At 34.5% G+C, this 26,651-nt stretch overlaps 1 protein-coding gene across 1 annotated transcript in view; it reads right to left on the bottom strand.

The window, feature by feature from the left end:
• MNAT1 (MNAT1 component of CDK activating kinase) overlaps positions 1 to 26,651 on the bottom strand; it is a 162,682-nt gene that overhangs the window by 94,445 nt on the left and 41,586 nt on the right. The window contains exons 4-6 of the mRNA XM_028508206.2: positions 16,584 to 16,687; positions 12,786 to 12,926; positions 8,144 to 8,269 (exon numbers count right to left, since the gene is read on the bottom strand). Coding sequence (XP_028364007.1) covers positions 8,144 to 8,269; positions 12,786 to 12,926; positions 16,584 to 16,687 — 371 coding nt within the window. The remainder of the gene's footprint in view (positions 1 to 8,143; positions 8,270 to 12,785; positions 12,927 to 16,583; positions 16,688 to 26,651) is intronic.

Below are 26,651 nucleotides of genomic sequence, written 5' to 3'. Positions count from 1 at the left end.
CTTTGCAGGCCATATGATCTCTGTCATAAATACTCAACTCTGCAATTAAAACACAAAAAGAGACAAAGGCAATACATAAATGAATGAGTATGGCTATGTGCCAATAAAACTTTAGTTACAATAACAGGTGGTAGGTGGGACTTGGCCTGTGAGCTGTAATTTGCTTACCTGTGTTCTAGAGATGCTAGAATAATATCCTTGATTTTTGCACGGGTAATAATCTACACATAAGGGAGTATAAACTACTCGAGGCCAAGTAAATAACCTGAAAAACCAATAGGTCAAACAATTCCCAAATTCACACAAGACCAGAATAACTCACATTCTCAATAAACAAGATAAAAGGCCTCTCAATTCAAGGGGCATCAGGTGCAGTTTTCAAAATAATATCCCATTCAAAGTGGAGCTAAATTAGACTAACATTCAAGTCTGCTCTTGTATGCTCTTAACAATGCTTAAAAGCAATCCTTGCAAGAATCTTATAGGTTATAGGTGACTTAACTGTTCCCAAACAAAGTCTGAAAATATTTAATGGAATACCAAAAACTACTAGGTATTCAAAAACAATGCAGAAATATATGACCCACACCAGGCAAAAACAAACAGCCAACAGAAACACACATAGAAATGGCAAAGAGGATGATATTAGCAGACAAGGAAGTCAAAACAGCTATTAAAAATATGCTTCACAGCCCTGGCTGGTGTAGCTCAGTGGATTGAGCGTGTGCTGCAAACCAAAGCATCGCAGGTTCGATTCCCAGTCAGGGCACATGCCTGGGTTGCAGGCCATGGCCCCCAGCAACCACACATTGATGTTTCTCTCTCTCTCTCTCTTTCTCCCTCCCTTCCCTCAGAAAAAAAAAAAAAATATGCTTCACATGTTCAAGAAGGTAGGAAAAAAGTATGAAAATGATGAGGAGAGAAATAGAAGATGTTAAAAAACTTCCAAATGGAACACACAGAGATTTAAAACACAATCTGAAACGAAAAATATAACAAGTTGGATAAAGAACAGATTAGACATTAGTGAAATAAAGATAAGTGAACTTAAGGACACATCAACAGTAGCCACCCAAAGCAAAAAAAAAACTAAAACTATCAGAGTAATGAACAAAGGCCTTGGCCAGGTGGTTCAGATGGTTGGAACACCATCCCAAACACCAAAAGGCTACACAGGTTTGATTCCCAGTCAAGGCATATACCTAGGTTGCAGGTTTGATCCCTGGTCGGGGTGTATATGGGAGGCAAGTGATAGATGTTTCTCTCTCTTTCTCTCTCTCTCCTTTCCTCTCTCTCTAAAAATTAATAAATATATCCTTGGGTGAGGATTGAAATAATAATAACAATAATAAATAAATAAAATAACAAAGTATTAATGAACTGTGTAACAATATCAAGCAATATAACATGTAATTAAAATCACAGAGGAAGGAAGGAAAGAATAGAAAAATATATAAAGAAATATTTTTCCAAATTGATTAAGGTAAATTAAATCCAACCATATCAATAACTGCCTTAAAACAATAAATAAAAGGAGGTTATCAGATTTAATGAAAAAGCAAGCTCCAACTATATGCTGTCTTTAAAAAACAACTCATACAATGAAAATACTAATAAAAAAAAGCTAATGTGGCTATATTAGTGCAGTAAAAGTAGTAGTTCAAACAAAGAATATTACCAGGAATAAAGAGATATATTTCATAATAATAAAGATGTCAAAGAATCAGAGGACATAACAATCTTATGTTTATGCAACTAAAAACAAAGCTTGAAAAGATATGTGCAAAATTTATTTTTTCATCTATAATTATTCTAAAATACTTCAACACTGCTCTCAGTAACTGAAAGAAAACAAGAAAATCAATAAGGAAACAAAGAACAAAATCAATTAAGTTGACCTAGTTCACACTCATGGACACTGTCCAAGAGCAAATGACCTCATCAAGCAAGAAAAAAGTTTCAATACATCCAAGATGTTTGAAACCATACAAAGTATGTTCTCTCACTACAATGGAATTAAACTAGAAATCAGTAGCAAAAAGATATTTAGAAAAACTGAACCTAATTTGGGAACTAAACACATTTCTAAACAGCCTAAAGGTCAAGCAAAAAGTCAAAAATAAAATTACACAATAACTTGAACTAAATGAAAATGAAAACACAACTGTGATTGGCGGCCAGGGAACTGCACCTCTCTCAGCTCTTCAACTGCAGAAGTGTAATGGGCCAAGACGCCTAGTTGCTGCGCTCTCAAATCCATCTCCACATTTGCACCAAGTCCATGAATTCCACAGGCTGCTTTTAGCCAGTCTAAGTGAGGCAATAATACCCAGGCAGTTCCATACTTAGGAGATGCAAGACTCCTCTGCCAGAAAACTTCACCACAAGTACTCCCCAGCCACCTTACTAAACTTTCCTTAGAAATACACTGTCATAGGAGATACTTCTAACCCAACCTTTCTTCTGTCTTCACTTGGAATCAAACCTATATCCAGTCTGATGATGCTCTCAGCCCCTTATAGCTGCCTCCTCATTTTCTTTCATAGGCATTTTCCCCAACACATTTCTTGCATATTTAAACCAATTTTGGTAAATGCTTCTCAAAGGACTCAAAAGTATGAAGACAGCATGTCAAAATGTGTTAGATGCAACTAAATAATGGTCAAAATAATATTTATACTATAAATGCTAATAATAAAAATCAGAAAGGTATCAAATCAATGATCTAAGCTTCTAACTTTAGAAACTAGAAAAGCAGAGCAAGTTACAGCCCAATTAAGAAGAATAAAGGAAATAATAAAGAACAAGTATAAGTGTAATAAAAAACAAAAACAATAGGAAAATAAATAAAATTAAAAACTGTTTCTTTGAACAGCATTTAGATTTTCATCTATATTATGTGTCAATATCCACATTCAGTACATATTAATAAGTCCACATAAAACCTGTCATTTGAAATTTCACCTGAAATATGCCATGAACATAATACTGAATTCTGTCATAATAAACAATAACAAGTATTTCATCAGACACTGTGATATGAATCTCAACATGCATTAAAGTAATTGGATCATCAGGAAGGAAGGAAGGAAGGAAGGAAGGAAGGAAGGAAGGAAGGGAGGGAGGGATTCCAGAGAGATAATAGAAAAACAACAAAGACATCCTTAAGAGAGTAGAAAAGAGAAGCCACGTGTGACAAAAATTATTTACAACACATATGACTAACAGAGGGCTTAAATCCAGAACATATAAAGAACTTCTACATAAGAGCAAGAGTGTTGAACAGGTATTTCACAAAAACAAGATAGCCCATGCTCAATCTCATTAGCAATCAGTGACATAAAATGTAGATTAAAATCACAAAGCACTACAAAATACCCACCAGACTGGTTAAACTGGAAGAGAGAGAAAATCACAAGTCTTTACAAGAACATGGAATAACAAGAACACTGCTGATAAAAGTACAATTAGTAAAAACCACTCTGGAAAACAATTTAGTAGTACCTTCTAAAGTGAACATACATATTCACAATGATCTATTAAAACTGTTCTTAGGTAAATAAATATCTACCAAAAATGTATGTACATGTGTACAAAGAAACATATATAAAAATGTTAGGATAATTTATAATACCAAAAACTCAAAAAAATCCAAAAGTCCATCAACAGTAGAATAAATAGCAGTACCATTGACCCTTGAACAATATGGGCACCCAAACTCTAGCTATCCCTCGGTCTCCATGGGGAACTGGTTCTAGGACACCCACCCCTGCAGATAACAAAACCCACAGATGCTCAGTCTCCTAAATAAAATGGCACAGATCAATGTATACAGTCGGCCCTCTGTGGCCACAGAATCCCAACCACAGATCAAAAACACTGCAGATTTTTATTTAAAAAAAATCCACGAATAAGTGGACCTGCACAGTTCAGACCCCTGCTGTTCAAGGGTCAGCTGTATATTCCTCCAATGAAACATTAACCAGCAATGAAAATAAAAAAACCTATAGCTATATGCAAAAACCTGGATGAATCTCACATATATAACATGGACAAGCAAACATTAATTAGGTTAAGGCATATATGCTTAGATGTTAAAGCTATTTATAAGAGCCAGAAAAAAAACTGCCATTAAAAGAAAGTGACTAATTTGCGGAAAAGGAACTGGGAGCTGACTGGGAAGAGGGGTCATGAGAAGGGTTCCTACAGTGCTGACGATACTGTATTCTTTTACCTGACGGCTACACTGATGTTCACTTTGTGATAACTCACTGAGCTGTATGATTTGGTTCTGTGCACTTTTGTGTATACATATTACATTTCACAAAACAGAAAGAGAGGGAGAGAGGATGAAAATAATAAGATCACAACAGTTTCTAGTAAGGTATCTGATATATTAAGTTAAATGCTAGATTGAATGAAATATTGATGGCAAATAAGTTCATGAAGAGATTTTCACCATTATTAGTCATTATGGAAATACATATTAAAATAATAACAAGATGCCACTACACACTTGTTAGAATGCCTAAAATATTTTTAAAACTCATAATACGGAGCATCGTCAAGGATGCAGAGCAACTAGAACACTTATACAATGGTGGTGGAAATGCAAACTGGTACAGCCACTTTGGAAAACAGTTGGGCAGTTTCTTACAAAGTCAAACATATCCTTACCATATAAATTGCCGATCTCATTCTCAGTATTTACCCAAGAGAAATGAAAACTTATGTACACACACAACTGTATGCAATGTTTACAGAAGCTTTATTCATAACCATAAAAAAAAAAAGGAAACCACCCAAATGTCCTTCAACTGATGAATGGATAAAAAACTGGTAAATCCATACATATGGTATATTACACAACAAAAAGGAACAACTATGAATACATGCAACAATATGGATGATATCAAATGTGTGCTGTTAAACTAACAAAGCTAGACCTGAAAGAACAGATCACTAACTGCTGGGGGGGACAAGGCATGTGCAGGATTGACTAAGAAAGGCTAACACAAGGGAATTTGGAGGAGAAATTGAACTGCTCTCTATTATGATGATGGTGGTAGATATATAACTCTGCATTTGTCAAGACCCTGTACATCACAAAGAATGACCTTTACCATATCTGCATTTAAAAATAAATTTTAGGCCCTGGCTGGTGTAGCTCAGTGGATTGAGCGCAGGCCTGTGAACCAAAGGGTTGCTGGTTTCATTCCCAGTCAGGGCACATGCCTGGGTTGTGGCCCAGGTCCCCATTTGGGGGCACGTGAGGAGCAACCACACACTGATGCTTCTCTCCTTCTCTTTCTCCCTCCTTTCCCCTCTCTCTAAAAATAAACAAAATCTTTTAAAAAATAAACATAAATAAATTTTAAAACAAAACACCATGGTCACAGCAATACCACAGATTTACAGAAGTATCAAAATTCCAAATGTATCATAAAATCCCCTCAAATTCAAGAATCCTAAAAATGTTTACCTACTTTTATATATACATACACACATGTTGTAATACTCCAAATAGTCATATACAGTTTAAAATATCTCAAATTTACCAGTGAGAAAACATACTCAGAAAGAATAAAGTGAAATCTTACCCATGGATATACATCTAGTAAATAGTGAAGCTGAAGTTTAATCCAATTTTATCTGAGTCTTCCCATGCCCATTTTCTTCCCTCTATACTATACTGTCTCTTAATTAAAAGCACTGGTAATTTCTTAATTAGTAGTGTTTTTCTTCACATTTGAAAACGTATTAATATTTCCTACATTTATAAGTTTAAAACTAGTCATGAATATTTTATACTATCCAGGTTCCCACATATCCATAAATCAAATAATTCTGACTGCTTCCTCCTATTCCTTGTATTATCAGTCATTCATTTAACTTATAAATAAGCATGTATGTGTGTGTATATAAGCATATATACACACATAAGCATACATACACACACATACATAAATAAAGATAGTCAAGTACAGTGTTGCTTATTATTTTAAGCAAATGATTACCTGTTAGGTCAATTAAGAACAAAAAATTAAGGTTTTATTTTTACCTTTATTTATTTCTTCTCTGATGCTCTTCCTTTATGTAGATCGGTTTTTTAGCTACAGCATTTTCCTTGTCTCTAAAGAACTTCCTTTAACACTTCTTGCAAGGAGGGTCTACTGGCAAAAAACTTCCTTGAATTTTGTTTGTCTGATAATCTTCATTTCTCCTTGACTTTTAAAGGATATTTTAACAGGGTAAATCATTCTAGGTTGGTGGCTTTTTTGTCTCAGCACTTTAAATATTTCACTCCACTCTCCTCTTGCTTGTATAGTTTCTAAGAAGTCAGATACAATTTTTACCTTTGCTCCTCTTTGGGGAAGGTGTTTGTTTCCCCCTCTGGCTTCTTCAGGATTTTTTTCCTTTTCTGTAACTTAAAAAGGATATGCATAGATGTGGGGCGGGGGTTGGCATTTATCCTACTTCATGTTCTCTGAGCTTCCTGGATCTTCGGTGGTATCTAATGTTAATTTACAGAAGTTCTCAGTCATTATTGTTTCAAATATTTCTTCTGCTCCTTTCTCTCCTTTTTCTGGTATTCCCATTACATGTATTTACACCTTCTACAGTTGTCCCAAAGTCCTTGGATATTGTTCTTGTTTCTCCAGTCTTTTTCTCTTTGGTTTTCAGTTTTCTAGGATTCTACTGATATACCCTGTTGCTCAAAGATTCTTTCCTCAGGTGTGTCCAGTCTACTAATAAGTCCATCAAAGACATTCTTGATTTTTCTTTGTTTTTTCTCTGTAGCATTTCTATTTGGTTCTTTCTAAGAATTTCCATCTCTCTGCTTACATTGTCCATCTGTTCCTGCATATTGTCTACTTTATTCATATTGATCACAGTTGTTTTAAATTCCCAGTCTGATAATTCCAACAGCCCTGCCACATCTGAGCCTAGTTCTTATGTTTGCTCTATCTATCCTAACTGTGTTTTCTGTCTTTTAGTATGCCTCATAATTTTTTCTTGACAGCCAGACAATGATGCACTAGGTAAAGGCACTGCTATAAATAAGCCTTGAGTACTGTGGTGGTAAGGGAAGATGGCAGAGCATTTTATAGTCACAAGATTAGGTCTCAGTCTTCTAGAGGGTCGGTGCTCCTGGACTGTGAACTTCACACACACTTCTCAGTCCATCTTCCTCCTCTTAGGTGGGTCAGAACTGCAAAGATGGTCTAAAGTTGTGCATTTCTTTTTCCCATATGAAGCCTTGAGTAGCTAGAGTTAGTTATTTCCCTTCCCCCACATCAGTTAGGCTCTGATAAAACCCCAGCAGGTTAAGCTCTGGTGAAAAGTTTCTTGAGAGAAGGCCTTCTTAAGCAAAACAGAATACTCTTATTTCAAAACGGTTCCTTTTCCCCTTTATCTGCCAGAAGAACAAGGGGATTTTTCTCGATATTCACTGAAAGAACCTGGTAGAGATACAAGAGGTAGAACAAAAGTGTGGGACCCTCCAATGTCTGGTGCCCTCTGGAGTTTTAACTCTCAGAGTTGTCCACACGGAGCCTCCACAATTTGTCAATGACAGTTCAGATTTCCCTACACCACCACTGGTTCCCTGCAAGGTTGCTGAGGAGTTGTGATTCTAGTAAGTTGTGATTCTCTGTATTCTCTACCAGCCTCTCCAAGTTTCAGAGCAGTAATTAGCCTTGTGACCTCTCTTCATTTATGGATCTAAGAAAAGTTGTTTTTTCCAGTGTGAGGATGGAGTGGCAATTTCCAAGCTTTACTTGTAAGGATGTAATGGCAACTTCTTCCAAGCTTCTTACATGATGTTCCAGAAACCAGAAATCTGCATTTTCTTTTAAGAAATGTTTTCCTACACTATAAACTTAAAATTTTATGTAGACTAAGAAAACACATACAAACCATTATTATATACAACAAAATTGTGTTGCATACTTGGAAAATTATTTATTACTTTCCCCTTTCTCACACACCGTGTATATTCTTATTTCTAGACATCCAGCCTAGATCAGACACTGTTCTTAAACAGCTAAAACTTTCCACTTATCAGTAGAAATCAATATAAAATTATAAAGTGTAATCCTTGAAATATATCTTTCAAACAAGCGATTAAAATGTGGCTTACCATTTTGATGCCTGTGGAAAATGTCACTGGTTTTATAGGTTTAGGTTTCTCAAGTTGCATTTCCAATTGGGTAGATCTATCTTTATGCTGGGCCAAAAGTAGAGCAACAGGGAGATCAGAACTCTCCTGTAAGAAAAGTTAACATGCAATATAAAAGTTAAAAAAAAAAAAACTTAAAGAGCAACAGGTCCATTATTTTAAATTATGCCTTTCCATAAGCATTTGATGTCAACCTAAATATTCACTTTATGGAGAACACTTTACAAAAAATTTAACATTCCATAATAAGAAAAGGCTGTTTTACACTCATAAATCAAAACCTGCAAAAAATTATTTTTATAAAATCCACATTAAAGAAAATATAATAGGGTCTTATTTCATCTAGCAATGCCAACCATATTTATTAAAATAAAAAAATTAGAAGCTAATCACAAAAAGAGTAGTACAAAGTACCATAACTTAGATCAGATGTTTATCTAAGACACATTCTTTGTAGCAGTGAATTCAGACCAGTTTGAAATTGTTTCCCATTAGATTTCACCTGAGGCTGTTTGGAAATGATCCTTGCTGTTTTGCACAATGGAATGATTGTTAAGTACAACCAAAAGTACATTTATTTTCTCTTTTACTGACTTATTTTTGGAAATGAAGTTTAATTTTTTTAACAAAATTATAATCAATATTTTTAATATGTTGATACTAAACCAGGGCCACTATTCACACAAATCTGTACATACACATATTAATAACACAAGCAAATTACTAATTCTTATATGTAGGTTGTTATTTATCCTGTTTAACATGAAGCTCTACTACATGTAAAGTACTGTGAAGCTAAAGTCTAAACTAAATGATATCCCGACTTTTTCCTCTCTGAGTTGTGAACTGAATAAGAACACAGAAACATGCAGAAGGAGCTCAGGAGCCTGAGATATCACACACACACACACACACACACACACACACAACTTTCTATTTCTGTAAACAAAAATAAAGGGCACAAATGCATTTTGATCTCCTATATCAAGGTTACTTGCAAAAATAAACATATTCTTCAAATGGCCTACAAATTTTTTAAATAGTAACTACCCATAATTTAATACTAAAAAAAACCTATATTGCTAACACTTCGTAGTAGTAGGATAAACTTATAGCAGAATCTAATTGTATTTCCAAATCTAACAACTTAATAATATTTTTTAGGCACACATGTGGCTAATGAATATAGTTAAAGGAATTGTCTTAGGGTTCTAGTACAGAAGTAATTCAAATAACAAGCCAATTTATTTCAACAGAACTGTCCTGGAATAAATCTGTACCTCAAGACAGTAACAGAAGTGCTCTGCAAGAGCAACGTGTTACAAAGATTAAATCTTTTAAAAATAAATGAAAGAACACATTTTATTTCTAAAATAGAACCTTATTAAGAAGCAAACCCCTTGCGACCTGGCTTTAGCAATAATGGAGAATGAATGAAACTTACTATAAGAATATACTTGAATATCTTTCATATTCTATAATGAAACAAAACAGTAGTAATGCATTAGTAACAGCACTGCTATGAGTCTCTGCAGTTATTCTAGATTTCCATTAAGAATTTTATAATAAAAATGTAAAATTATAGAACACTTTAAATAGGCTATAACCCAAAATATCTCTTAAAATCTATTACTATCTTTCATATATAAAAAACTAATTTCCTTGGCTAAAAAGCTAAAACATTGCTTCCCAATTTATACTCTAAGTGAATTCAAATGCTCTTGCATACCTGGTATTTACTCTTAAAAAGTAAATGTTCTTCTGTAAAAGCAAGACAATGTGTTCACTTAAAAAACCTGCTAATCAATATTTTGGCCTGGTTTCACTTTCACATAAAAGGCCCAAACTATTAAAATGTCTTGGTAAACAGCTGAAATTTAATATAAGTAAACATTCTAGGAATCTAAAACCAATTTTGACACTACAGCATACAATTACCTCAAATCTGCTTTATTCCCTTTTAGCACTCAAAACTTTGGAGGCTGAAAATCTTTGTGAATGTTAAACTAGAATTAAGCAGGAGTTCTAACAACTACAGAAAATCTATAGAGTAAAATAAACCATGGGAAACACACATCCTCTTGGGAATACATAAAATGCAGATTCAGTCTTTCAAATTATTTCATTCTTCTTAGCTTTCCATTTTACCTTGAAAGGTTCCTTAACCTACATTAATTGCCTGAAGGTACCTTATTTGATACTTAAAGAAATTTTAATAAGACTGCCTGTAATACTCATTAAAAGCTTTATAATGACCATTTTTAAAAGATTATTTTAACTGACTTTAAGCAAGCCATCTGGCAAACAATATTTCTAATAAAAATCAGCTACTGCATTTGACAGCAATATTAGCCCATACAAAATTTCAGACATAAACTGAAGAGAATTTTCAAACAGGAATATAAAACGATTTACTAAGTCAGGACCTGTTTTAAAATCTTTTTCCAAAGTATTTTTAAAAAAACCCTGAATTTACAGTTAGGATTAAATAAGTGGACTTTTTAAGGCAACATTATGGTAAATACTAAGTCATAAACATTAAGACCATAACATTAAAATTGTCATGTACATTATAATATAATGTCAATGCTTTACAAAAATTTAAAAAGTGACTTTTAGTACAAGGACCAAATCTTAAAAAAGGAGGAAAAAAATTCTAGTAAGTAGTGCTTATTGCCTAAATTAGAATCAGAAAATAATTCTAAGATTTGAGCTTCTAGGCATATTTACCAATGCCAATGCTATCTTTTTTAAATAAAATGTAACTCAACATTCGTAGAAAAAGAAATACAATGTATTTTTTTACTTAATAAGGATCAGGAGGATAAAAAATTGAATGAATTCTTTCAATTAGTCAATAAGGAATAAACTTGTTAACATTTTAACAAAAAAACCCTAAATATTCAAAAATTAAAGTAAAAAACAATCTTTAAAATAAATTTTAAAATGGAAACCAGAAATTCAACCTTCACTGGTATTCTAAACCAATATGTTGTAATTAATTGTTCTAATGAATACAGTAAATTGCTAAGAATTATTTAACTACCATGTTACATGATCTAAACAGTGAAGAAAGTATGTGCAGTAATGACTTGCAGGTGAAGAAAAACAGGAAGTGGGGGTGGTCCTCACAAAAACCAATATTAACTCCAGATTATACACAATGTACAACAGTGGCAGTTTCACATCTTGCTCCGTGCCCCACTGACTTAAAAGGGAGCTTCATGCCAACAGCAACTCAATGAGGCAACAAAACACAGTACTTTGAGGACTAAAAGAATATGCAAGTATAATTGCTATGCAAAGCTACCTAACCTCAAGATAAAATCTAAAAACTCTTTACATTAGATGAAACATCTTTAAAATGTTAAAGTTTAATTTCATCTTATGTCTAAGTTCTGTATTTGTAATTAATTCAATTGACTGTATAGAGGAGAAGCATTAGCGAAGACAAGTGTGTTCCTCTTTGTATAAAATTATAAGGGAAAGAACCTTTCAATAAATAATTACAACATCAATATTCACTAACTGATTTATTAAAAGTTTGAATTTCTCACAAACTGTATGTCCACAAAAACTATAAAACACAACATGTGTCATTTCACAAGTTAAAGCCTTATCTGCCACTTAACAGTTTCAAGAAAAATTAATGGAAGCTGCTAAGGAAAACATCATATTCTACTTTATATGCCACTGTTTTTGAACCAATTTACATTCCTCTCAAAGTACATATGGTTTATGATAATAAGCATTTTTCGTCTAAGCCTCATTAATGTCCTTACCACTACTTTCCCTTTACCTTCTCACCTAACTCTAAATAACCTCACTTTCTCTCCTTATTCTTGGTTAGCTGGCTTAAATGTTGTTGGGGCAAAAGTATAATAAAAAAATATACACATATACCTGTACCTGATCACAAAATAACAGTCTATCAACTAAACCGAGGAGTTAGGTGTTTAAACACCTCATGGAAATTAATTATTTGGGCAGAAATAGAAAGAGAAGAATACAAAAGACCTACCTGGAGAGGATGATATTCTAGTTAATCAGTATCACACTGGGTTATAAGGATCAAATAATACATGAAATCTATGAAATACTTCATAAACCTTAGTTATTATCATTGCTATTATCTAACAATGTCTACTACTTGAGGAGCTAATTTCTGGAAAACACCAATGACTTGCAAAACACCACTACTACTTTTAATTACTTTTCACGCTAAAATATGAAATATAGTTCTCACAGAGTAACCAGAGCCACTATAAACTTCAGTAAGGAGCTGAAATAACTGAAAATGAGCCAGTTAGAAAAGACGTATTAATTGGGAAAAATTTACTCTGAAAACAATGTGTTTTAGTCAGTAAGCTTAGAAGCATGTAAACAATCTATTAACATACACTGGATTATGTCAGTTGTATTACTCTCACTTCTGAAAACAAGATGGATATTGACAATTTTTTTAAATAAAGGAATAGAAGTTGAATACACCAGCACAGACTGTAGGAATGTCATTTAAATGCCATTATCCAGCATAATACATAAGAAATACAAACCCTGAAGACTAATGACTTTTTTTATCACAATTAGCATTAATACGAACCAGTTCATCTAAAAAAGCCTGCTTATTCTTCTTTTTTAGAATCTGCTGCAGTTGTTCTTCTTTTTGTACAAACAGTCTTCTTTGTTCATTTTCCTGTCGTTCTACCTCTAAAGCTTCTTCCAATTCCTCCTGTTCCCGAGTCTAAAACAGAAACATTTATATGTGGTATGGAATAAATTTAGTAACCAACATCAATCTCATACCACATTTTTGAAAGCATAAAGCACACTGGTCACTTATTGTTTAATAGCATAGCAATTCCACTTTGAAGGAACTAAAATCCATTTTCTTCCATGCAGACATGTTACTATTAAAGAGAATGACATCCAGCACTAAACAAACACCTAAACAAAGTATATGAAGCTCAGTTGCAGAACTATATGAACTGTGCTTAACAATGGGTTAATTTATTTATGATGATTACAGACAGTTTCAAGTCATTCATTTTAGAGGATTTAACAAGGAAAACAAAACAAAATAAAAAACATGACAATAACAAACAGATAATCTCCACACAGAACTACTGACTGAAATGCTCCATTTAAAAGACTGGTTTAATAGCAATAATTTCCCAAACATATAAAATAATGAAAACTTATCACAGCACCTAGCTTCTTCTTTCCAAGGTAAAATAAGTCTATATGATGCTAGAGTTCCAAAAAGCATTCATTAAGGTAATTTTTTTTAAAAATGAAGTTATTTTCTAATACAGGCATGCAAATTTCAAGAGTCCTCTTTCTAGACTGGAAAATTCAAAATTCAAAGTTATTATGTACACAGAATTAACTACAGGTCTACTCATTCCTCTTTTATGAAGTTCTTCAGCAATATTAAATACTTCTCAGCTCTGAAATCTATTCCAACTCTAACTCATATTTAAACACAGTATTATACCAAGTCTTTGCTCTTTAGGTCTTATGAATAAAAAATGTAGTAAAATCTGAATGGCTTTATTTTAAAACCTTGGCTCTTGCTCTTGAAAATGTTGTAATGCTTTTGTTTTAATTCAACAGAACATTGTGAATTCAAGCCACCTGAAGGTAAATATGGAATGGGGGGAGAGAACATAATAAATTTGTGGATCACTAAAATAATATAGAAATTTAACAGAGACCTTAGACAAAGGAGTATTTTTAATGTAAAATATTTAAAACACTTCATTGGATTTTTAAATTTCATACAATAAACTACCCCCCCCCAAAAAAAACAAAGTTCTCCTGGAAAAAGATGTTTCACTTATAATTCAAACTCAGTATATCCAAAATTAAGTTAAGCATCTGGTCTCCCAAAATTGATCACCCTCTATATTCCTTATTCTGCTAAATGCACACCTGTATCTCAGTCAACTCAGGCTGAAACTGCAAAGTTATCCTTATTTAATCCCTCCCCCCCCCTCCACCATTCCCTTTAAATTAAGTGAGTCACTAAGTGCTACTAGCATCTCTCTCTACAATTTTACAAACTTCTCCTCCTCTAGTACTCTTCTAGTGGAGAATTCAAATTTGATCTAGTAGGATGGATTAATAGGAATAAACATAAAAAGTTAGGGTTAAAGGCTGAGGTAGTAGGGCTGGAAAAATGAACTACCTGGTTTGGAGCCCCACCAAACAGAAAAAGATGAGCTTCATAATAAAGCATGACACGAAAGCAACTAAGTATGACAAGTGTTATAGAAGTATATACACAGGTACAGTGGGAACAGAATTGATAGAGAGGTAAATTCTTTTTGAGATGATAGAAGACAAGTAGAATCAGAAAAGACCTCAGAGTGCTGTGGTCTGGATGTGTCCTCACAAAACATATGTTGAAGTCATTTTTTTTTTCCAACTTAAATGTCTTTATTTTTTTTTTCAGAGTGCCTCACAGAGGGAAATCAAACCATCTCTTCAAATATCTTACTCTTAGTCATCAAGTTCTGCCTGGACAAGGGTTTCAAAAGACTAACTGCAATTTTCTACCTGTGGGACTTCTAAAAGGCATGTGACCTCTCTGTGGGCCATTTGTACATCTTCCTTTTTGGCTTTTCAGATGGCCTTTTGGAGTGCTACAGGCTTCTGACAGATCAAAACCGTCAGAGGAATAGACTGTGTGAAAGCACCTTCAGAGTAGGTTAGAAATGATGATGTGAGTGATTAGAACAAGAATGAGCGCAGTAGTTTATTGGAAATTCCAGAAGCATCCCAGGCTCACCTTCCTGCACGGATCAGAGAGTTCAGAGGCCTAGGAAAACTAAGAGGAGCTCCCCTGCACCAAATTTCAACCACTTTGAGGTTCACCATCATAATTTTTTCCCAGGCATAAAGTTGACAAATCCCCCTGACAATTCCTACCACCGAAATCATCCTTCTTTAACATATTTTTTGGACTATAAGATCCACTTTTTCCCCCAAATTTGGGAGGAAACGGGGATGCGTCTTACAGTCCAAATGTAGCTTTACATTTACATTGGTGAAATATTATATTATTTATGTTATTAAATATTTTACCACATTTTTTACACTTCCAAATTTTTTTCCCTATTTTCCTCCTCTAAAACCTAGGTGCATCTTATGGTCCGAAAATACGGTGTTTGTTTATTTGATTCTTTAGATTCTACTTATAAGTGAAACCATATGGTGCTTGTCTTTGTTGACTCATTTCACTCAGCATAATACCCTCAAGGTCCATCCATGCTGTCACAAAGGCAAAATGTCATTCTTTTTTATGGTCAAGTGGTATTTTACTATGTGTATGAACAACAGCTTTTTTATCCACTCATTTGTTGATGAGCACCTGGGTTGCTTCCATACCTTGGCTACTGTAAAAAATGCTGCACTAAACATAGGGATGCATATACGAGTATTCTTTCAAATTAGTATTTTGGATTTCTTTGGATATATTCCCAGAATTGCTGGGAATTACTGGGTCATAAGGCAATTTCATTTTTAATGTTTTAAAGAACTTCCACACTGCTTCCCACAGTGGTTGCAGCAATCTCCACTCCAACCAACAGTGCACTAGGGTTTCCTTACATTGAAGTCTTAACCCCTGGTACCTGCCAATGGAATCTTATTTGGAAATAGGGTCTTTGCATAGGTAAGCAAGTCCAGGTCCACTGGAAATCTGGACAGACACACAGGGGAGAAGGCCATGTGAAGACTAAGGCAGAGGTCAGAGGAGTGCCAAAGGTTGCTGGCAAACACTAGAAGCTAGAAGAGGCAAAAATAAAAAACAAAAAGCAAACAAAAAAGGAAGCTTCACTAGGGATTTCAGAGAAAACACAGCCCTGACGATACCTTGATCCTAACTTATAGCCTCCAGAACTATGAGAGAATAAATTCCTGTTGCTATAAGCCACTTAGTTTGTGACAATTTGTTAGAGCAGCTCTAGGAAACTAATATAGGTAGGATGAGCTAAGACTGAAATAGCAGGTATTTACCGCCACTGGAGAGTGGAATGGCCATTAGACACAAAAAACAAAGGTGCAAAGACATGAATCAACTGGATTGCTTGGTGTGGCCAAGTCATGAAGTGTGAGGGTAGAGAAAAGCTCTCAACACAGCGGGACAGGCAAGCAGAGAGCAGACATGGAAGGTCTATGGCACCATACATACTAAGGGAATCTGTGCCGTACTAAAGCAACTGGGAAAAATTAAGGAAATTTGAACTGAGTTTAGAAAAATGACTAGAAGCAGATCAACAGGGTTCAAGACTGAAGACAGGAAAACTAGTTAGAAAAATATTTTAATAACCCAGGTAAGAAATCATGTACAAGCATTCATTTCTAAAACAAAAGAAGAAAATACTTAGCAACTAACCAGCTTTAATTTATTTTTCTGAATGACATCTTTGTTTTCCTTTTGGTATAGCTCCATTTTCTTTTTGGTGTTGTCCAAATCCACATTGTTGGTCAAGTTGAAAACTACATCAGAAAGGAAATAATGACATGAAATATAGTTTTAATAAAATCTTAAGTAGGCAAAAACCAAATATTCATCTCAATGACCTCTTAATTCCTTACAGTTCTATTTGTGCCCTTTTACCTACTACCTATTTTAGAGACTAGCTCTAGTTCAACAATTATGTTTTCTGAGTCAAATATAAGGGACTGTCAGACTATCACAAAATATGTGTGTGCCATAATCACATTAAATTTGATTTTTATAGTCCTCACTCTAATTTTAAAAGCATACAAAAGGAAAAGTTAAAATTTAAATAAAAAGAGTAAGTATGGAATCAATCTACTACACTGGTCAGAATCAATCTTCAAAAGAATCTGTGCTCCAGAAACAACAAAAAAATATCCAAAAGGAAAAAAATGTCATATATAATTTATATTTTGAAAAAACAGGTTTCATTGATACATGAATGGTCTCCAACATGGCTAGTCACAGCTTGAATTATTTCCCATCTAGTCTAGATCTAGAAAAATATGAAAGACACAAGAGCTAAAACTTAACAGAAAGGTAAAGGATAAATTAGCACCAAAATAATGTTGTAAGAGAAGCTGCTGAGGCATGTTATGATAGCTAATAAATTTTCAGTGAATTAGACCTGCCTTTTAATAATTCCAATTCAAAATAATTTGAATTATAAGTACCTTTACTCCCTCTTAAGTTTACAGATATAAATCAGGAATTTGCTATAGTACTCTGAACAAGAAAAAAACTTTGGTATACATAAATTCACATTATAAAGTACTGCCCCACTGCCCCACTACTTACAGTGTTTTAGCATCAGCCTTTCTAGAGAAGGATCCAAATCATTAAGATTATCCTGTTCCATAATTCAATTCAGACCTCCCTTGGTTTCCTCTGCAATCTTTCTCCATCCATTACTAGCTCCTCTACCCCTTTTCCAGTTACTTACCACTGCTTCCTGCTGTTTATCCTATAAATAGGTTTGATCTGTCCTAAATAACTGCTCTACTCCGTGTTCCTCCAAATTCCTTCCCCATCCCACTCCCTCTTTTAACTAACAACCAACTAAAATAGTTTTTAGACTTTTGGATTAGAGTCTTGTAAGATTTGAAAAGTAATGTCGGAGGCCTAAAATGGGGCTACCCATTTGTTGAGTAAGGCCATCAAGCATACCCAAAAGACCAATCTCATCCATTTTTATCTCTTCAAAAGGCCAACTTACTTCAGAACATCAAAAATTCAGGTTAATTCAGCTATGTAGAAAAACAAAAGCAATTCTCAATTCTATTATATGCAATTTAAAAACTCTGGGAGACACAGAGAAAATGAGAAACAAGAGCCCTCTAACTTCCTCTCCAGCTTTTTCACTACAAATAGCAAAGTAGTAATTTCAGTAAACCAGGGAATCTGGCTAGGATGCAATGTAGGGTATTCTCCAGAAAGTACATTCTGGACCCAACACAAAACAGAGAAGGCAGCTCCAAACTAGCACTGGCCCTCAGAAAAGCAACTGTGATCCATTAGTTAATGTGGTCTGATTCTACTGTCTCTCCCAACCACTTACAATTTACTCCTTGTACTTATCAGGCCATCCACTGAGCCACCCAATCCAACAATCTTTCACAACCTCTACCATCCTCAATATCTGCAACCACTTAATTCTTTTTTTTTTCATCTTTTTTTCCCCATTACCATTTAGCCCCTTTAGCCCCCGATCCCCAACAGTGGTCACACTGTCGTCCATGTCCATGTGTCCTTTTTCCTTTTTGCTCAATCCCTCCACCACATCCCCTTCTCTCCCTGCTCTTAGCTGTAATCCTGCTCTCCATCTATGAGTCTGTCTCTGTTTTGCTTGTTAGTCCAATTTGTCCATTAGATGTCACATATGAGTGAAATCGTGTTATTTTTTTCTCTGACTAGCTTATTTCACTTAGCATATAATGTTCTCCAGGTCCATCCATACTATCGCAAAGGATAAAACTTTCTTCTTTTTATGGCCAAGTAATATTTCATTGTGTAAATGTACCCTAGTTGTTTTATCCACTTAATTATTTATCTGTCAATGATAGGACTGTCAGGCTAAAACACCAAGATTTAACACTTCACTCATCTAATCCATTCCCCTTTGCATTCTACAAGCACCAGCTGCCAAATCCTGCAGATTCTACCACCAAAATCTCTTTACAACTGCCCTGTTCTACCCTGCCAATGCACCAAGCTGGGATCTATTGTCCTCTCCTTGAATAATTGATAATAATCTCTGACTAAACCTCCTTTCTCCAGGATCTTTTCATCTTACCCTATACACTAACCCCATCCATAATATACAATACTGTCAGACTAATATTTCTGAATCATACTCATATCACTTTCCACCTCTACCATCATGATACTACCTCTGTCATCTCCTCTTTTACTAGGAAAAAAAAACACTTTTAGAATTCAGAACTCTTCTGGATGCAACTACTGGCTCTGATCTAAACTAACAACCTAGCTATAACTACTTTCATCGCCCCTTAATTAAGACCTCTCTTGAAACTAGTCAGCTCTTCGTTTTCCAAATGTCCCCACACTTCTGTTCCAATTCCTTTGATCACACCATTCTGCCTAGAATGCTTGACCCCCCTTTTCTTACTACTGCAAATATACCCAATCTTTAAGTGTCTGCCCAAATACTTTTCCATGAGGTTCTCCCCAATCTCCCAACAAGAAATAACTTCCTTCACTCATAAATGTTGAAAACATTATTTACAACTCACATAAAAATCTTTCTACTTTACATGATTGTACACACATACACAGCATTATTTACTTTGTACTTCATCTTGCACTCAAAAATCATATTTTTCACAATCTCTATATCACCCAGAGATAAGGGAAAAAAGCAAAGGGGAAAAATTTAATGATTATCTATTAGATTCCCAACACTATGGTGTTGTGAGCATACAAAAGAACATCTTGCTTTCAAAAACAAACATTCTTATTAGAGAGATCACCCCTACACACATAAAATTAAAGTAAAAACATAAAACACAGCCCTGGCTGGCGTAGCTCAGTGGATTGAGCGCGGGCTGTGAACCAAAGTGTCGCAGGTTCGATTCCTAGTCAGGGTACATGCCTGGGTTGCAGGCCATGACCTCCAGCAACTGCACATTGACGTTTTTCTCTCTCTCTATCTCCCTCCCTTCCCTCTCTAAAAATAAATAAATAAAATATTTTTTAAAAAAACACTATATGATGAAATGATAATAGCAAAAAGCAAAAGTATGCTTATGTCATTCATTAAACAATATTTAACGCTATGCTAATTATTGAAAAATATTTATTAAAGAAATAAACTGTCCTCCCTTTCAATGGAATCAGCTACCACCTAACCTTCTAAAACAAAGTTCTGATTATGTCATTTAGTTATGAGTCACTAAGTTCACTCATTGTTTCTGCATCCATAATGCCTTGAAAAAAAACTCCAAACTTATCTGTCACATTCCACATTCCTTTTCCATGTCTGCTTTGTAAGTTCTGCAAATTCTTCAGTCTCTTCAAGAAGCAAATGGAAGAGAGACCAAGCAATTCCAACCAGAGTAGCTTTCCCTCATTTGTATGCCTATGTGACCTCTACAGTGTGTGTGTGTGTGTGTGTGTGTGTGTGTGTGAATCAAAATTTATGAAATACATATGACAGGTACGATATCCAGCATTTGACTTAATTTCAGCAAGTTCAATCTTTGGTATTTAGCCAATGTTGTTAACAACTATGTCTATACAAAAATCTACACACAAATATTTACAGTAGCTTTATTCATAATTACCAAAACATGGAAGCAAACAAGCTGTCCTTCCATAGGTGAATGGATAAGTAATCTGTGGTACATACAGACAAGGGAATACTATTCAGCACTAGAAAGAAATGAGGTATCAAACCATGAGAAGACATTAAGTAATTGTAAATACACTTTACTAAGCAAAATAAGTCAACTTGAGAAAACTACATACTGTATGACTCCAACTATATGACACTCTGGACAAAGCAAAACTACAGAAAAACTAAAACGATCAGTGATTGCCAGGAGTTGGGTGGAAGGAGGACAATAGGCAGAAAACAGAGAATTGGGGGGCAGTGGAACTATTATGTATGATGCCACTGGGTTGGCCAAAAAGTTCATTTGATTTTTTTCCGTAAGATGGCTCTACTAGTGCTTAGTTGTCTTGAACTTCATTCAAAACAGTTTTGTTAGAATGTATTATGACAGCTGTCATATCAGCATGCATTAAAAAAACTTACCAACATTGGTGAATTTTTGTATAGCCATTTTAATATTGAAGATGGGAGAAAATATGCAACATTTTTGGCATATCATGCTTTATTATTTCAAGAAAGGTAAAAATGCAACTGAAACACCAAAAAAAAGATTTGTGCAGTGTATGGAGAAGGTGCTGTGACTGACCAAACATGTCACAAGTGGTTTGCGAGGTTTCATGCTGGGGATTTCTCTCTGGATGATACTCAACAGTTGGGTAGACCAGTTGAAGTCAATAGCAATCAAATTGAGACATTAATTGAGAACAATCAACATTATACCATGGGGGAGATAGCCAACATACTCAAAATATCTAAATCAATAAAGTTACTGGTGAAAATGAAAAATATGTCCTTTATTTTATGGAAAAAAAAACATAAAAACTTTCTGGCCAATCCAATATAATGGTGAATACTTGATATTATACATTTGTCCAAGCCCATAAAATGTGCAGCATCAAGGGTAAACCCTAATGTGAACTATGGACTTTGGACAATGTCCCTGTGAGTTCATCAATTACAATAAACTTACCACTCTGGTGGGGGATGTTTACAGTAAAGGAGTCTGTACAGTGTAGGGTATATGGGAACTCTGTACTTTCTCATTAATTGTACTGTGAATCTAAAACTGCTCTAAAAAATAAAGTCTATTAAAAAGGGGTGGGGGGACCTTCCCATCTGTTAAGAGTATAAGAACTATCTGTTGAATTATCACAAGAGCAAAAATAAATAAACCAATGCCAACATTTATAATTCTCTTTATAATTATAGATTTAATTGAAATGATCTTTATAATTACAGAATTGAATGATACAGATGGCAAAATAAGCAGCTTATAGAAATTACCTATTAAAATTATAGAAATAATCTTAGTTCCTTATGGTATGAACCTACTGAGAAGTAAAGGTAATCAACTTGATATCCTATGTTGAACTCAACAGAATGTTTAGAGCAATTTAAGAAAAAAATATCAGTTTATCAGCAAGCTAAAATAAAGTACTACTGACTTAAACTTTCCATTAAATAGAACCTAGAAATGCTCTGGCTGGTGTGGCTCAGTGGGTTGGGCATCATCCCACAGACCCAAAGGTCGCCAGTTCAATTCCTGGTCAGGGCACAGGCCTGGGTTGCAGGCCAGGTCCCCAGTTGGTTCTCTTGCACATTGATGTTTGTCTTCCTCTCTTTCTCCCCCCCTTCCCCCCTCTCTAAAAATAAATAAAAATATTTAAATAGAACCCAGAAATAGGTAAAGTTAAATTCTAAGTGAAATCTGTACATAATTTCTTTCTTTTATGCTTATTAAAAACTTTGATAAATTCCAATAAAATCAAAATAATGTATTTGTATATTTCATTTTTAATTTAGAAAGCAAAGGTAATAGCAATAATAGATGTGAATCATAATCATAAATAATACAAATCTCTACCTTTAAAAAGAAGAAGAGAAACAAAAGTGAATTACTATTTTAAAAACTTTCCAGATGAAGTGAGTCTCATTCATGCCACAATGAATCAGGTTGTGATATAATAGCCTTGAAGAAAAAGAAATAGAAGATAATTTTCTATGCAATCATTTACCCCTTTATCTGGTTACTGGTGTAGCTCAGATGTTGACCTGTCTTTGGTCGAGTATTAAAAGCCAACAAAAAACCTATTGTGTTTTCTGAAAGATTTAATGTTAAGAACAATTTTAAAGTCTTTTTGACATCTAGAATTTATAATTAAAGCCCTCAGGACTTTCTCACCCTTTTAAAATAAGCAATACCCTGAACCAAAAGAATAATCTGTTTATTATGAAACTAAGAACAAACCTTTGAGATAATCCCTGGGGCCAAAGAACAAGAATTTTTATGTTTAGATTGCCATAACCACAAAAAAGAGCCTATTGTTAATTCTGTAAGAAAGATCATCTTCATGTGTGCCCTTTATATTATAATTTCTATACCATTATTCAAATTCTAAAATTTTAAAATTTTTACATTGGTGATGTCCAAAGGATTCATCATGAAATTTATATAACAAAATGACCAGTCCCCAATTTATAAATACTCAAACGCTCATTCCTTAGCCACCATAACAACTCTTATTTCTCATTCTAGGTCTAACCATCTTCAAGGGAACCCTTCTACCTGTAAGATCAAGTTCAAACTTAAGATCCTCCAAAATATGGCTACAACCTACTTTTTTTTCTTACCTCCCACATTTCTACCAATCAGAACCCCATGTTCTAGACTCAGGTTATTAACTACTCTCAAACACTAATAAGCACTTTCATGAGCTCTGAAAGTCAGAAAAAACTATGTTCAAAATCTGGTTCCATTATTTACTAGCAATGTGATCTTAGGCACAATACTTCAGCTCTCTCTGCCTCGTCTCCATATGTAAAATAGGGATAAAAATGTCTGTCTCCCTTAGAGTTATAAAAATTATTATACAAGATGATACGAGTAGAGCTCAGTCTGGCTCTTATTAAATTAACATTTTAAGTATGGTGATTACCAGAGGGGGGTGGAGGAGGTATAACAGGGTAAAGGGGGAATAATTGGTGACAAAGGGAGACTTGACTGTGAACACACAATACAATATAGAGATGATGTATTATAGAATTGTACACTTGAAACCTATATAATTTTATTAATCAATCTCATACCAATAAATTCAGTAAAATAATTTTTAATTAACATTTTATACTTTTGATTAACACACACATAACCAATACAGAAACAACAAACATCTAACCATCTTTGAAAGCATGAATAAAACACCAAGTAAACAGCTGTTGAAGCAAGACTTTTAAAGGAAGTTTATGCCACCACAATCAGAACAATGACACACAACGAAGTGGTAGAACCACATCTAACAAACTTAAAAAGGCTCAAACTAGTATTTCCCTCATTTCTATACTTTCCACCTAACAAAACAAAAGAAAATACTGTCTGTTCTCCAGCTTTTATTTTTCTGATGAACAGCATGCAACTGCTCAAGGTCAGATTACTTTAATTTATCCTTGCCTGTTCTTTCCTACATCAAAATAGTCACCTGAATATTCAATCTCTAAAACATCACCTTTATCTATCACCCCTGCTACCTATGCCAAGCTCACACTATTTCTCATCCAAATTACTGTCATGGTTTATTTATTTTATTTTATTTTATTTTATATTTTATTTTATATTTTATTATTTTATTTTATTTTATTTTAATTGTTGTTGCACTACAATTTTCTCTTTTACCCCCATCCCAACCCACCCACCCAGCCCTCCCCTTCACCCTCCCATTTTCACCCGCCCCTAGTTTTTATCCATGTGTCCTTTATACTTGTTCCCTGTAAACTCTTCCCCTTTTCCCCTGAAATTCCCTCTCCTCTCCCCTCTTAAAAATGGTTTTCCAGCCTTGAGTATCTCCTGTCATTATTCCACATCTCTACCACACTGTCCCACTGGCTCACTTGATCATAGAATAAATTCTTACCCTGACAGCCTAGTCTGTTTTTCAAGCCTCATTTCTGGTCATTCCCCACTTCTGTCCACCTATAACAGATTACGTGCTTATTCTCCAACATGTGCAACAAGCACCCTTGTATCTCTGTGACTTGGTCTTTTGCTACAAAGGTTCTTCCATTCTCCTTCTACCTGGTAAACTCCTATTCATCCTTTAAGATCAAACTCAAATGTGACCTTTTCTCTGAATTTCACAAAACTATAACTGTATTTCCTAAATGTTGAATTGTTTTGTTATCTGTACTCCATAACTCCATAAATAAATGCCTATACTTCGTATTAAATTGTAGTCATTAGTTTACCTAATTATCAACCCCTTTGGAGTCTGAACTTATTGAAAGCAAAATCTTATGTCCCCAGCAAGTGAAGCAGTTCACACAGAACAATTATTTGCTAAACTGAACTGAAGTTCAGAAAATAAACTGTTAAGTCCACAAGACTAGGTCCCAAGCTTCATCAATATCTTCAAATACAATAGAACTGCTCTTTACCCAACATAATCAGAATTAGTAGTTAATTATTTTAAAAATCTGTTAAAGGAAGAAAACATACATACTGCTGAGTACTTTAATTTAAAACATACATAGTAAGGGTACAGTCATTTTCTAACTTAATTACATAAGCCAAGATCTAGTCTTTAATTGGAGTATCATATATAAATCATACCGGCCATCTATATTGTTAAATTTGTCTTTCTACAAGTGGACCAGGAATTTGAGAAGCAGAATCCTCATGGAGTTTTGCAATTCTTCTCAACCTTATAAACTACCTAACTAAATTGCATAATTACAATAATAAGTACCACTCGCATAAGGTTTGGTTACTGATGCCTACAACTCCGGGTGTATAGCTGAACTGGTGAAAGAAGTGCAGAGGTGTACCGGAGAACATCTGCTAATGGAGAGAATTCATCGTGTATTCATTATGCTTTGGGCAACAGTAAATAACATTTTCCAGAAAAACTGGGAAATGTCAGTTACTCGATGAGTCAACTGAGTGGAAGTTAATTAAGAACGCTTCAACATACTGCAACTGAGAATAGTCCTCCTTCACAAAATCACTTTCAAATGAAATGCTCTGAACCACAGTTTCCTTTCCTGGTAAAAGATTACATATTGTATAGGCCTAATATCCGGATTTGCTCTTACCTGTCAGTCCTAGCTCTCACTTCTGGACATAAACTTCATTTTACCAATGGGTCCCTGACTGTTCATATCGTCACACTAATTCATCTCATAGCAAAAATACACATATATTTTTAAATCATGACTCAACAAGAACCTTGTTCCAGACTCAAGACCCTTTCCTCCCCACCTTCTTTATCCATCAATTTTTCTTAATTATCCTGCCTGCCTGGTTAGACCTGTGGCCATGTATTCAACTTGCTCTGTGGCATCTATGATGTCCTTTCCCTTTACTGCCTGACCAGACTCTTTGTCCTATACTTCATATCTATGTGTATAGCCAGATTTCTACATATCTGCGTACCTGCAGATTTTTTTTATTTATCTTCTCAGTCTATAACTTAACTTTTCTACTTTGCCTTGGTTTTCCCAATTCCACCACCTTTTCAGCTAAAATCCATAGCCATTCATAGTTGCTAAGATTACATTCAAAGTGCAATGAACAATTACAATGAAAAAGCAATGGGTCCAAAGTACTAAGAGATCCCAGAAACGGCCCAAATTATGTTCTCTACATAGCAAATATGCTATGACACAACAAATAAACTTAGATATCTTAGAAAAGTTTCAGTAACAGTTGAAACAAAAAGATTTTCTGGGTTTCTCAGAGTTAGTAAAAAAAAAAAAAAAAGGAATTAGAATACTCCATTCCTCAATTTTTAAATTTTCTATAAATTTACCATATATAAACCTTACCAAGAATAATCAATTTTATTATAATCATATTTTAAATAAGAATGTGAGGCCCTGGCTGGTGTGGCCCAGTGGACTGAGTGCTGGCCTGCAAACGGAAAGGTTGCTCGTCTGATTCTCAATCAGGGCACATGCCTGGGTTGTGGGCCAGGTCCCCAGTTGGGCGCATTCAAGAGGCAACAAATCAATGTATCTATCACACACTGATATATATCTCTCATACATCAATGTTTCTCTCCCTCTTCCTCCCTCCCTTCCCTCTCTAAAAATAAATAAAATCTTTAAAATAAATA

The sequence above is a fragment of the Phyllostomus discolor genome, chromosome 1 (genome assembly GCF_004126475.2).
Source record: "Phyllostomus discolor isolate MPI-MPIP mPhyDis1 chromosome 1, mPhyDis1.pri.v3, whole genome shotgun sequence".
Lineage (NCBI taxonomy): Eukaryota > Metazoa > Chordata > Mammalia > Chiroptera > Phyllostomidae > Phyllostomus > Phyllostomus discolor.
The sequence above is the reverse complement of the archived record's forward strand: the minus strand, read 5'-3'. Positions and strand labels throughout refer to the sequence as shown.